The sequence below is a fragment of the Ooceraea biroi genome, chromosome 8 (genome assembly GCF_003672135.1).
Source record: "Ooceraea biroi isolate clonal line C1 chromosome 8, Obir_v5.4, whole genome shotgun sequence".
Lineage (NCBI taxonomy): Eukaryota > Metazoa > Arthropoda > Insecta > Hymenoptera > Formicidae > Ooceraea > Ooceraea biroi.
In genome coordinates, this window is record NC_039513.1 from 1,343,045 (window position 1) to 1,358,526 (window position 15,482).

At 41.1% G+C, this 15,482-nt stretch overlaps 1 protein-coding gene across 1 annotated transcript; it reads right to left on the reverse strand.

Annotated features, from left to right (window-relative positions):
- Positions 1-12,064: 12,064 nt before the first annotated feature.
- Positions 12,065-12,481, reverse strand: LOC113562427. Its single transcript, XM_026971860.1, has one exon. It carries the CDS (start codon positions 12,479-12,481, stop codon positions 12,065-12,067), a length of 417 nt encoding a protein of 138 aa, XP_026827661.1.
- Between the last annotated feature and the right edge of the window lie 3,001 nt (positions 12,482-15,482).

Here is a 15,482-nt window from a genome sequence, read left to right on the forward strand (position 1 = left end):
GTATTAGAAGGCCGCTGGAAGGAAGGCAGTAAGACACAACGCAATGGTATAAAATAATAAATCATATGTATTTCGAGAACTTCCGGGAGTACAGGGATTCGTCACCCCGAATCACATGGACGCCAACAAACGCCAACTCGAGTAACACAACGACGCATACGCAATGCGGTCGTCACTGCACCCTTTCGAATAGCGGATACGCGAGTCAGTCTTTTCTTCGCGGGGACTCTCGGCACCCGTTCTCGAGATCCTCCCCGGTGATTTCCGCGAGGTGCCGCGGTCCGGTTAGGAAACGGCCGTTATTCTCTCGGCGCGAAATCCTCTTCCTTCTCGCGATCTCGCCTCAATCCCGGCTCTGTCTCTCACAGGCGTTACTCGGAAAGTCTCGACCGTATTTCACTTGGCAGTTGATACCCCGCTACTAGACTACTCGGCAGCAACGCAGATCCGTACATAAACGTAAGATGCGTGACGATACTAGGACTCAACAACGTAATACTCGAAATCACGGACTTCTCGATTCCCCGCTCGGCAGTGTACCATGTACGGCTCGGCAACGCAATTACGACAATACAACTACGGCACTATCACGCGACACACGATTCCCCGATTAACAGCTCGGCAACGCATATTAATACAAAGACGACAATATGACGCGACAATTGACTAGAGTTGGCTTTCGAGGTGGAAGTTCTACCCCCCTTATGCGCAACACCGGGGCGGACGGGCCTCACCTCTTTTCTCGTTCTCCTCGGCACTACACGATAGTCGGTTCCCCTTGGGTACGGGGCGAGACAAATTATTGCGGCGACTGAGCTCGAGGCGCCGTCGTAGCCGGTATAATTACAAAGAATCACAGAGTGCAAGCTTACATAAACCTCGTCCTCTGCGTCGTCGCTCGCGGTTCTCTCGCTCTCTATTTCGGGGCCCTCGTCCAGATCGCTCCTCCAGCTTCGCCACACTCCAAGTGACGATTCGCGGGGCGCGTCGCGAGGTCCTTTACCGTTCGCGCATCGATCCACGCATCGATCCACCACCGACTTATCGCCAAGCCGCCGCAGCCCCTATCGCCGCTACTTTCGCACGGCGGGTAGCCGTTCCTCAGGCGCTTCCGTGGATCGTTTTAGGTTGCTGGCCGCGCCGACCTTCCCCGGTCTCTACTTTTCCTCGCCGAACTGGCCAGGCCCAAACGAGGGGACTCGAGGTTGTCGCCGAGGGGTTGCGCACCCCCTCCCAGGCGGTCGAGCTTGCTGTGCTCCTTTCCTCGGGTCGGCACGGAATTCCTTGCTGACGACTCGCGCCCGCAGCTCCGTTCCTTGCTGCTTGGCATCTTGATTCGGCGGTCGGCGGGATCGTTTCCTTACCCGGCTCGGAACCTCCAACGCTCCCGCGACCCTCAGGCTTCCCTTCTTCGGTCTTCTCTTCCGCCGGGTTCTTGCTCCGTTGTTGGCTGTCTCGAGGTGTGAGATACAGTTCTTCCGGATTGGCTTACACTCTGCGAAATTCTGAACACTATTAATTACGCGCTCACGCCGCTCGGTAAAGTATCGCTCCCCCTCAAATGCGAGAGGAACGATCCCGACGGAATATTTGTGCTTCCCCAATCCTACCGCCCCTTGTGACGGACGTCTCGAAACGTCACGTCACACAATACACTCTTCAAGATTGATGCAAGTTAAAAATTACAAAATCATTTAACTTTATACAGTAACAAAGTGAGCAACATCTATAACAAAATTTCGGATATGTAATACAGTAAAAACCAAATAATAAATCGCAGTCCAAAAAACATACCACAATGTCAAAGAAGTATCAATTCGCAGTAAAAAAGACAGTTGAACACCACTTCAGTTAAAATATACAATTCAGATGTGAAAATATAAAACATGTTAATATAATCTGTATGGAATTTGACTCGCACACGACGAAGTGAAACCAAGCAATGATCCACGCTACAGACAAACACCAAATCAGAGTCAAAAATAATAGCGAAAGTCACAAACATCAGTGATGTACCTAAAGCTCCAAAATACTCAGAACAAGTCCATTCAAACTTTTAAAATTATAACCAAAACACGGTTTCAGTTAAAGATGAAATGAACCTGAGTTTTCGGCATAAGGAAGGCGTTTGCAAAAGAATGTTTCGAACAAAAGTTACTTATTTTTCGACGAAGAATCAGAATCTGCAGTAACAAGTATGGGTTTTTGTTTAAAAAATTGGACTTGACCTTCAAATGACCTTGAAAATGACCTCGAATGACCAATATGTTATCGCCATTGAATGGCCCTCTTCCAACCCTGCAACTTTTGTCTAAAACATTTTTCTCTAAAACGCTTCGTTTCCGAGATATAAGTCTGTAACACTTTAAATGACCCACCCAGAATGTATATACAATATATACAATATGTATATACAGAGTGTCCCGTAAAGCTCGCTTAAGGATAGATTCCTGAGATCATTTTGAGACGAAAATCCTAATACTAAAATGTCGAGGCTATAATACTTTTTGAATTATAAGCATTTATAGTTAACGAATCAAGTTATCGAAAGTTGGCGCGCTCAGGTGTGGTACAACGCAAAGTGCTAAAGGTGACAGCTGACTGTTGCTCCTCTTGTTAATATCAATATAAAGATTGCATATGTGAAAATACGATTGCCTTTTTGATATTTCTACATACGCATTGTGCAATAATAACATTTTCTTTTTATTGCAAGTAGAGTTTTTGGTAATTATTTAGTTTAACGGAGCAACCTTGGATGACCTTAACCTTGACATATATTATAGAGGTCACCCTCCTGAGTGACCTTCAAAAGGTTTTAGCCTTCGCTCATTGTTTATTAAAAAGTTATTAACAAAAGATGTTTAATGATTTTGCACGAATTTTCAGCTGTCTACGCAAAGCAAGAACTTGAGTTTGACATATATTACAAAAGTCACCTTCCCGAATAACCCGCACTAGGTTTCACCCGTCGCTCGTTGATTGTTAAAACGTTAGTAACAAAAAAATTTAATGAATAGAGCATAATTTTACGATATCATATATGACGTATACGTTTACGAAAGAATATATTTGATGGAATTTTACCTTTAAATCAGAAATAGGTTTGGGTTAGGTTATATTTTCCGAAACTGGAGCCCCGGACATACGCTCGTTTTCAGCCTGCCTCGCGGGAGGGCGGGGGGAGGGGCTTTGTCCCTCCCCCCGCCGGGGCCGGTGTTACAGATTTCACTGTACAGATTTTGATCACCTGGTACACGGCACGGATTCCGGCGGGAGGGAGGGGCGAAGTCCCTCCACCCGCCTTCCCGCGAAGCGGGCTGAAAAACGAGCGTATATGTGTCCGGGGCTCCAGTTTCGGAAAATATAACCAGGTTAGCTTAGATTAGGTTAAATCACTTTCCTTCTTTCGTTCATATTCATCGTTTATATCTTTCAATATTCAAAATAACTACTATATTTTCGTTTGTTCCTATTTTCCCAACATTTACTCTAATTTTATTTGTATTTTTAAATTTAACTTCTCGTAATTCGAAACCTATACTATTTAGCATCGTGCTGTGCACGATAACGTATTTTATTTTTTTCTTGAAAACTACTCATTTTATGAAAACAATAAAAGAAATAAAAAAGTTTCTAAATAAATCAAACTTTTTAAAGCATATTTTTAGATAAACATATTCCGGCCCATTAAAAAATTATAATAAAAAATTGAATAGGGATTACTAGTTTCATCCCCTTATAACAACACGGATAGTTGAAAAATATTAATAAATAACCTTTTTCCTAGTAGAAAATATCCATCAAATTGTATTTCTTTAACTTGTTCCTAATTTGAGAAAAAATAAAAACTTAATTTTTACCCCCATTTTTGGAGGAGTGTAACTCCACAGGGAGGGATATAGGAGTATATGTTTATATGAAAAACCCCCCTTAATTTTCGACAAAGAATCATCTCCTAAAATTTTTCGCACTTATTAAGAAACACCCTGTATATACAGGATGTCCCCTTTTAAAGGATACACTGGAATATCTACTCAGGAAAGCGTTTAAAAAAAAGGTTTCAGATAAAAGTTGTTTGATTCGAAGGGGGACATAAGATGGTGCCATTAATTTGCCCTTAAGAATAGTCGTTTGAAGGTTATATAAAGGTCACTTTCATTTTCTTAAATGGAATCCCTCATTTTTCATTACATATTCTTATAGCTTATCTCGAGAGTTTTTCAAAACATTATAATAAAGTATGTTTTCATTTAGTACTTTTCGAATTACAAGGCTTGAAAGTTTCAATACAGTAGATTATCCCATTTCAAATAACTCACTGGAATAACGCTTTAGGAAAGCAATTTAGGGAAATTGTTTTCGACAAAAATTTTGACAAAAGAGAATGCACCTATTATGCAGCTATCATTCATGTGTTTTACTAAGTGTTGGAGCTTGTACTTATTTTTGAAAGTTAGATTTTGACAGTTAATTAACATTAATCTTGTAAGCCTTCAGCCAGGCCGGACGAAGATTACTAGGTTAGAAACTGGAACGCACTTTTTCCTTTTGTATATTGGTATCACAAAAGACCGTACAGTGAATGTATTAAGACTTTTTTGTACAGGTTTTACTACAGGTACCGCAGCAAATAAGCCGCTTAGCTCTCACTTAACACTGAATCGCCTTTTGATCTCGCGTATCCAAAATTCTTGCTAGCATGCTCGCCGCTTTTTGCTTACTCGCCAAGCGTCCTGATTGCTTCTTTGCTTGTGCTCCGAAATTTCGACGTGAGTGTCTACCGCTGACAGCGCGGCTATTCGACAACAATTCCATTTAATTTGCTCCTATATTGGCCAACTTCGCGGCATCTGTAGGATAGGTGCGCAAATCAGGCGCGTACAATATTGATATTCATTTTCATTCTCTTGTTTATGTGAGTAAACGAGCTATAAAATAAAATAAAATTGCACCTTATAAAATCTCTCCATTCTGCTTTCAAATATTGGCAATGTGCCAGATTACGCACCAAATAAAATAGTTGATATTATTTATGTGCTCGGAGAATGTCATAATAATTATCAGGCAGTAGCATGATTACATCGTGATCGTTTTCCGGATAGACAGCATCTAAATGCTGCAAGAATTATCAAGCTTGTGTTGCGCCAAAGACAACGTACACAAAGACGACGTACTGTTAATATACCCGAGCGAGATGATCCAAAAGTTTTTGTAGTATTGGCTATGGTATTCATGAATCCACATGTGTCTTTACGGCATATTGAGAGAGAATCAGGAATTCGAAGATCCACAGCACAAAGAATCGTGGCTATCTATAACTTCCATCCATTCCATATAACTCTGACACAAGATTTAGCTTGAGGATTTTCGACGAAGGTTACTGTTCTGCAATTGGGCACAAATTTGCGTCGCGATCCTACACTTTTCAGATATGTATTGTTCAGTGACGAGGCAACATTTAATAACACTGGACAGCTAAACCGACACAACTGTCATTATTGGTCTGTGGAAAGTCTACATTGGCACCGCCAAATTGATCATCAACATCGTTGGAGTCTTGTTGTTTGGTGTGGTATTGTAAATATGGATACCTAATTGGTCTTTACTTTTTTGACGGAAACGTCAACAGGCACAACTATTTGTACTTGCTGGAACACGATTTGCTAGTGCTCCTAGAAAACGTTCACCTTGGAACAAGGCAGCGTATGTGGTTTCAACAGGACGGTGCGCCAGCACACTTTAGTAGAATAGTCCGACGGTATTTGAATGAGATATTTCCGAATAGGTGGATAGGTCGTAGAGGACCTGTAGAATGGTGTCCTAGATCACCAGATTTAAGCAGTCCCGAGTTTTTATGGGGTTATTTGAAAAATCTTATATATGCAGAAGTACCTACAACAAGACAAAATATGATCCATCGCATAACTAATGGCTGCCGAAACATTTCGAGAAATGTCCTTTTATCTACCGAAAGCTTTGAACGACAAATTCAAGTATGCATTTACAACAATGAATGCATAATTGAGCACTTGATTAAATAAAGAATTAAATCTTTTATATCAGCCGTATCACCTCCAGATCTTGTCCTGACTGGACGGATTACCTCCAGATCACACACTGATTTAACCTTAGTTGACTTTCAGGGGTCACTTTGAACAAATATTATGACCATACTCGAATTAAAATTTTCATTTCCATTCTTCTCATTTTCGTTCTTCTCATTTCTGGAATCAAAAATAGGGGTTTCCATTTAAAAAAGTCAAGTTCATCTTGACTTCCAAATTTGACCTCAAGATCAAAGTCAAGGTGATTCAAGTGTCCCCTCTAAACCCTACAATTTTGTCGAACACATTTTCTCTAAATTGCTTTCCTAAAGAGTTATTCCAATGGATCATTTGGAATGGCATAATTCACTGTATTGTAACTTTCAAGCCTTGTAATGCGAACAATACAAAATGAACACATACTTTATTATAGTGTTTTGAAAAGCGCTCGAGGTAAGCTATAAGAATATGCAATGAAAAATGGAGGATTCCATTTAAGAAATTGAAAGTGACCTTTATGTGACCTTCAAACGACTATCCAAGATCAAATCAATGGCACCGTCTTATGTCCTCCGCCGAACCAAACAACTTTTGTCTGAAACGTTTTTCTCTAAAATGCTTTCCTGAGCAGATATTCCAGTGTATCCTTTAAAATGGGACGCCCTTTATACGTGGGTCGTTTGAAAAGTTTTGAGCCTAACTGAGAGACAAGTATTTTTACGGACAAATTCAGTTTTATTTTTCAACATAATCTCCTTTTAAGTTGATATACTTTTCCCAGCAATGCTCCAACCTCTTTAACCCATCCAAATAGTAGTTGGCGTCTTGCTCTGCAAAATAGGCGTCTACAGATGCGACGACCTCCTCGTTCGATGAAAATCTCTGTCCTTCGAGGCAAACTTTGAGCTTAGGAAACAGAAAAAAGTCGCTGGGGGCCAGATCTGGTGAATATGGTGGGTGATCAATCAATTCGAATCGCAATTCGTGAATTTTGGCCATAGCGACCGCCGAAGTGTGAGACGGTGCGTTGTCTTTATGGAACAGCACTTTCTTTTTCTTCAAATGCGTTTTTTTGCAACTTCTGCCTTTAGCTTGTCAAGTAATGATACGTAGTACTCCCCTCGTTATTGTTTTGCCTTTTTCAAGATAGTCAATGAACAAAATTTCACGACTACCCCAAAAAAACAGTCGCCATTACCATGGTGTAAATATACAAGGTGAAGCATTGCGCATAATGGCGGAACAGAGAACCAATCAGAAATGGCCCAAAATAAGAGCGAGAATATATAATATATGCTTCGGCAGTTTGGACCACTTCTGATTGGTTGACACTGCGCATCCACGAGATTGCTTTACCTTGTATATTTACACCATGGCCATTACCTTCCCAGCCGATGAAACCGTCTTGGCCTTCTTCGGAGCAGGTTCACCCTTCGCAATCCACTGTTTTGACTGTTCCTTTGTTTCAGGAGTGTAGTGGTGGATCCAAGTTCCATCGACAGTTATGAATCGATGCAAAACATCCGACTTGTTTCACTTAAACCGCTCTAACGGGGTCTTAAAAATGTTCAATCGAAGGCGTTTTTGGTCCAAAGTGAGCAAGCGCGGCATCCAAAGCGCAGTCAGCTTTCTCATACTCAATTCTTCATGTAATATATGATGAATACGTTCCTTTGATATGCCCACAGCCTCTGCTAGCCCTTGAACCTTGACAGTCATCCAGTATCATTTGGTGAATTTTTTCGATGTTATCAGTGGTGGTCGCAGTTGTCGGCCGTCCCGAACGTTTATCATCAATCAAGCTGGTACGATCATGTTTAAATTCAGCTGCTCATCTTTTCACGGTGACAAATGATGGAGTAGAGTCCCCGTAAACAATGTCCAATTCGGCCCTAATTTGTGCAGGCGTATTGCTTTTTAAATGCAAGAATTTAATTATGGCACGATATTCGATTTTTTCCATTTTTACAAAAACACTAACATCGACTGACAAACGACTGTCAAACAACAACTGAGCGTCAAAAATGGCTGAAATTTTCAGAGGTGTCTTTCAAAGCATGTACCATTGTAGTACTAGAATAGTTTTGACGAGTAGCACCATCTTCAGGTTGAGACTCAAACCTTTTCAAACGTCCTATGTATATACAAAATGTCCGGCATGAAGCGGACCAACGCTCGTGAGCTGGTAGAGCACAGTGAACTGAAAAGAAAAGTCCTGTATCACTTTGCAATTTTCGCAATAATTATTGAGTAATTAATTATTAAAATTTATCATATTAAGCCGGCCTACCGCCAAATGTAAGCGCGCGGCGAGATGTGACCGCCTAGCGATCGCGGTTCCTAGGCTCGCGGGGCGGTAGTTTGTTACATACTTCGTTACCATATGACATTTGCCATTTGTGCGCCATTGCCGCTTGTAACAAACTACCGCCCCGCGCGCCTAGCAACCACGATCACTAGGCGGTCACATCTCGCCGCGCGCTTACAGTTGGCGGTAGGCCAGCTTAATATGATAATGTTTAATAATTAATTACTCGATACTTATTGCAAAAATTGCAAAGTTGTACAGGGCTTTTCTTTTCAGTTCACTGTGCTCTACCAGCTCACGAGCGTTGGTCCGCTTCATGCCGAACACCCTGTATATACATAAATTGCATATGTATGGACATAAATATATATAATGAATAAAATAAAAATAATAATATTCTTAAAAATGCAGTCACACCCATGTAAACGCAAATAAAAAAAGGTGAAGAAAGCAATAGTCGAACCTGCAACATGCAGTATTTTGCCGTAGCCGTCACCTTACCCTTTTGGATACAGTTATTGACTGATAATGATTGTTATTAATCGGTACATACATGGAAAATTTTAAGCTAATTTTTCTAGCGAATACTTGAAAGTTGCTTTCCCTTAGGGAAATGGAAGGATGCTATGACATATCAATTTCGTTCAAATTTGAGGGCGAAAATCTTGATCCTACCCTTATAAGGTAAAAATATATACATACCAAGGTGAAAGTTTTCCTAATTATTTCGTATTCAGTCGCTGTGGTAGGTATATAATCTTTAATTGTGTAGGAAAATAAATTTCCATCGTATCCACATGTAAATAGCATCTTTTGATCATGACTCAGAAGCATTTTTGGGATATAACCATTATAATTATCATGCATTGGAAGAATCCAATAATCTGAGAGATCCGCATAGTTTTCGGGTTTCCATCGGCAAACTCGGATTTGTCCATGCTCCATTCCCAGAAATAAATACTTTTTCTTCTGACTAATGCTAATATAAATAGTATTAATAAAATTATTATACATATACATATATATACAGGGTGGGGCATTTAAAGTGTTACAAGCTATTATCTCTGAAAATACACATTATAGAAAAAAACGTTTTAAACAAAAGTTATTTGATTCGAAGGGGGGCATAAGATGGTGCCATTGGTTTGAACTTGAATAGTTGTTTGAAGGTCGCGTGAAGGTCACCTTTAATTTCTTAAATGGAAACCCTCACTTTTCATTACATATTCTTGTAAATTAACAAGGAAGGATGTATTATTAAATCGATCATAACTGGCACTAATTCGACAAAATGGTCAGTCTTAATCCGCAAATCGTTAAACTGGATATTACGTCTTAATTATACTAAGGAGTATCATTTTTCATTCAAATCCGAGTTTCTGTGCGCCAACAGGATTCGTCAGTCTTAAAACGCAGAATTTTTGCTGAAAGGCAATCTCACATTGAATAGAATCAATTGAACAATTAAAAACCGACTGCGAACAATATCACTCCAGCTTGTAAATTAACTCGACAGCTTTTCAAAGCACTATAATGGAATATTTTTTCATTAATTCATTAAGAACTTTTCGAATTATTAATTATTATAATTAGCTGAAAAGTTACAGTTATAACGTTTTAAGTCACCTTGTTATAAAGTCATATGTACAATAATGTCAACATAATTGTATTCTTAATTTACAATAAGCTATTTGGTTGAATTCTTTACAATTGGACTAACATACATTTAAAACGTTATAACTGTAACTTTTCAGCTAATTATAATTGTTCGCAAACCAACGTGCGCGATCATATATTCGAAAATATCGAATGTTCGAGATCCACGCAAGCCGAGAGCTCCGCGTTTCATTGTCCACGAATTCTTGTGATACACTCAGCTGATACCTCGCGCTCCGAAAAGTGACTCTAACGACTCGTCGTGCTTATGTCGATTGCCTCGCTTCAAACGCATGATCGGTGATCAGCCAATGATACGCAACCACACGTTTTGGCAAAAACCGAATTTCTGGCTAACCGTTGCCGATCGCTCGTGGAATCGAGTCAGTCGGTTGCCTGCTCTTGCCCGCTCCGTGCTCCGCTGTCTAATCGTTTAATAAGGAGTCTATCGCCTACTACTGTCCGCGCTGTACTCAAATTATCACGGAGTTAAGCGCACCGTACTCCGTATCTGTATTCGGAGTCGCGAAACTGCATCTACGGTGCTGCAATCGCGACGTTATAGCTCGCGGTCCGATTTGGATCCGACGATCCAATTCCGCAATCAGTGCGCGCGTTGCCGGTGTGCATATCCGGCGGCGACCGTGAATAAAACTGTACAATCTGTGTCGTCTTTTATGTATCATTCCGTCGGGCGTTCGGTGAAAGCAAGCCAATCGTGTTGGAAGGAACGGTAGTGGACCGAGCAATTACCAGCAACCAGCAAATCGTCACCAAAACCAAAGACGGGACGATCGGTCAGCACGTATCGCCAACCCAACCACCGAGCTCGCGTTAATCGCTCGCTCCCGACGGCCAACATCAACACGCGTCCCGATGGACATCAATCGCTATATCAATAAACGTACATTGATTTGCAACCGGCTAATTTCTTTGGACAAAACCTGCCACAATCTCTAGCGAGTCTTCGGATTCGCGCGACGCACGCTCCGAGCTCAGCGCTGGGCTGTACCATCCTCTCATTTCTGCAACTCCGCGCGCGCGTTCGTGTTCACGAGCTCGACGCGCACAATAATAATTAATAATTCGAAAAATTCTTAATGAATTAATGAAAAAATATTCCATTATAGCACTTTGAAAAGCTCTCGAGTTAATTTACAAGAATATGTAATGAAAAGTGGGGGCTTCCATTTAAGAAATTAAAGGTGACCTTCACGTGACCTTCAAACGACTATTCAAGGTCAAACCAATGGCACCATCTTATGTCCCCCTTCGAACCAAATAACTTTTGTTATAACATTTATTTCTATAATGTGTATTTTCAGAGATAATAGCTTTGTAACACTTTAAATGCCCCAGGCAAAAATGTCGAAAAATATGGAAGATACGGAAAAATGTTTCGAACAAAAGTTGCATGGTTTGAAGGGGACCACATGATGAAAATATGTACTTGACCTTGAGTGACCTTTTCAAGGTGAGGTCAATGTGATCGATGTTTTCTTAAATGGAATGCCCCTATTTTATTGCATATTCTTGTAGCTCTTGTCGTTTTCAAAACACTATCTACTTTTATCTTTTGCCCAAGCAGTTCCCAAGATATGAAGCTTCAATATTGTCATACCGCCGGCATTCGCATTACCCGATGTACACCGCGGGGAGGTTGCTCGGTCGGATGTGTACATCATAGTGGCCCTAAAAAGGGCTGATTTTGTATGTGTCGAGCACTATGTGCAGGTGCGCTCCTGCTGAAACTATAGGCGTTGTCTTGTGTGCAAATCAACATTCTCCAAAAGAACTGGTAATTCATTTTGAAGAAAGAGGTTATAACGGTTAGCTTTCAAATGGCCGTCAAATAATTGTGGCTCTACTACATGTTCATTCACTAATCCACACGATACGTTAAAAGACCATTGATGTTGATGCGGTATTTGCCTAAGCCAGTGAGGATTCTGATTCGACCAATAACGGTAATCATAACGAATTATTTGGCCTTGGTTCTTAAAATTAGCTTCATCCGAAAACATTATGTATGAAAAGAAATTGGGATCTTGATTCATTTGTTGACGGGCCATTGGCAAAAGCGCAATCTACGACGATGGTCATTATCATTCAACTCTTGATGCAGGGCAATGTGATATGGATGGAATTTAGTGTATCTCAAATATCGCGATACAGATGAACGTGGCACATTATGCAGACGTTCAATTTGTCTGAGGCTTGTATTAGGATTTAATGTAGCAACTCCTAACACACCAATTTCAAGGAGAGATGGAACTTGACGTCGACGACAACGTCGTTTTACATGGCCATTCTTTACTCTTTGAACATAACGTTTAATTGTTTTATGATCTGCGTGTCTTCTTCCTGGGTATCGCTCTGCATAAATGCGTGAAGCCTGTAGAAAATTACCACCACTTGCTCCTAAGCAAAGGGCCATGTCCACAATTACTTCCTGAAGATAATCGGGCATTATAAAACTAATCAGAAATACAATTGTGGGAATAACCAAAATACAAAAATAAGATGTATCACTGACAGAAAGGGCACTAGGCGAAAAGTAATATTTAGGATCCTATGTCGATAAGAAATTTGTACTAGTAGCTCAGACGGGATCGTGTGATTACATAGGCTACGCGCATATGCGTGAAACAGAACGCAGCTATAAACATACACCTGTCGCTGTATGTTTGTGTGTGTGAGGAGTCACACGGACGGTATTAACGACGGCGTGCGTACACCGCGGGGAAGTTGAAGTACTGTCTCTTGTCTCTTCTTACAAGTAACACTACCCAACTGTCAGAAACCGATTCGCCTGAAACTGTGCAGAGAGTCAGTGTTGGCCAAAACATGCAACTTATGACTGTTTATAGCGGCCCAAATTCATTTGAACAATTATTTATAACAATTAATAAATAATTACATAGCCATGTGAGACTTTGGCTTTTTCGCATTTGGAGTGAGCGCAGTTGTCAGGATAATTTTGCTCGCTGAAACCAAATTCTATCTCAAAATTCACATTGCATGTCAGAATTCCTAGATATCCTAAACTCAAAATGCTAGAAACCGTATTATTACCTCTGCTAAAGGTTGTGCAATAAGGTGATCTTATAAAACCATAAATCATGAATCGTAGAGCTATAAACCATGAACCTATTAACCCACAAACTCAACTAACGAACCCTAAGCCTATGGACCCATAAACCTTGGACCCATGTACCGTACACCCATAAATAATGAGCAGGGATGCCAGTTTCAAACCGCTTACAACACGCTACAGCATGTGGAGGGGATACGCACACAAGCGAGCAGCCGTGTACGTGAATGCTCGACTGTCCGGCTGCCTTCGGACAGTAGAAGAACGCAGATAGCTATAGCACTCGAGAAAGAAACAGCAGATTACATGTCTGCGTTCTTCTAGGTTCATGGTTTATAGCTCTATGATTCATGATTTATGGTTTTATAAGATCACCTTATTGCACAACCTTTAGCAGAGGTAATAATACGGTTTCTAGCATTTTGAGGTTAGGATATCTAGGAATTCTGACATGCAATGTGAATTTTGAGATAGAATTTGGTTTCAGCGAGCAAAATTACCCTGACAACTGTGCTCACTCCAAATGCGAAAAAGCCAAAGTCTCACATGGCTATGTAATTATTTATTAATTGTTATAAATAATTGTTCAAATGAATTTGGGCCGCTATAAACAGTCATAAGTTGCATGTTTTGGCCAACACTGACTCTCTGCACAGTTTCGGGCGAATCGGTTTCTGACAGTTGGGTAGTGTTACTTGTCAGAAGGGAAAGCATTTCCAGACCCATGTTTATATCGACATTTTGCTTTGTTTTGATACGTAGCATCTGTGGTTAAAGTTTGACGAGACCTTTTAGAAACACCCTGTATATGTTACAATTTACAAGGTTCGGAAATTCAATCGACAAATTTTCAGAGATTGACGGAGGCACCATAAGAATCAATTTTTGCAAATGAACCTGGGGTCGGAACGTGTCATTATATCATTACGGCATACGGAGTGTTCGAAAGAGTCGGTACCTCGAAATATCACAAGAAATATAAGTTTTATAAAAAAATGTTTCAGACACACGTTGTAGGGTGTAAAAAGATCTATTTATTGGCGCCATGAGTTTGACCGTGAGTAGCGTCGCCCTGGCCACCTTGAATTTTTTAAATCGAACCCTCCATTTTTTATTGCCCATTCTTGTAGCCCTACTCGAGACCTTTTCAAAGCAATATGATTTAACCAACTTTAAGTACGCTGTACCTCCAGATTGGAAGATGATCCAGCCAACCAAGGCAAGATCAAAGGAGTATCCAGCCGATAAAGACAAGATCGGTGGCTGATCCAGCCGATGAAGGTAAGATCAATGGAGTATCCAGTCGATGAAGACAAGATCAAAGGGGTATCCAGCCGATGAAGACTCTGTATGAGCGATATCATGTAGGAAGGTGTCTCAAAGCAGGTGCTCGAAGTGTCGTCCCTCAAGATCTTTGCACAGACGATATCGCCGAACCAAGGACCGGCGGACTCTGGTGAACACGCTAGGATCGTTCTTACTTTGAACAGCTGCTCTTCTGATCCGGGCAACGAGCTCTTCTTCGCTTGCGACAGGTGTTTCGTAGACCATGCTATTCAGATACCCCCACAAGAAGAAGTCCAGGGGAGATAGGTCAGGAGACCAGGTCACAGGTCTTCCTCGCAGGCGGTCACAGGTCCTCCTCGCCCAATCCACTTGTCCGGAAAGATCGCCTTCAAGTAGTTACGCATCTGTTGCGAATAGTGGGGCTCCGTCTTGCTGAAACCACATATTTCAGCGAATGGCTAGAGGCACGTACTCTATACGAGGGAGCGCCGCTCTTGGACAATTGGACACGTTGCAAATGGACACGACAATTTGAATACAATTCAATTGGACACCGTTCAGTTGCGCAGTTTCATTAGAACACAGTGGCTTTTGGACACGTAAGAAAATTCGTATCGGTTAGTTGGACACCGTTCACTTGCGCACCGTTCGTTTGGACACAGAAAGCTGCGCACCGTTCACTTGGACACCGTTCAATTGCATACTGTTCATTTGGACACAGAAAGATGCGCACCGCTCACTTGGACACCGTTCACTTGCGCACCGTTCGTTTGGACACAGAAAACTGCGCAGCGTTCAGTTGGACACCGTTCACTTGGACACCGTTCACTTGCCCACCGTTTGCTTGAACACCGTTCGTTCTAATTTTATAACGAGAACTGAAAACTAACTAATATTCTATACTCTATATAATAGAAAATAGCGCAAATAGAAACAGAACCGTGAAAAACAGTCGTATTACTTCTACCGCTGTCGCGCAAGGACTGACCGAATAAATGTCGAACGTAGGGAAGCGTCGGAAAAACAAAAGATAAATTGAAAGCCGCGAGACTTATCTATACATCACACTTCTGCCTATATCGCTTTATAT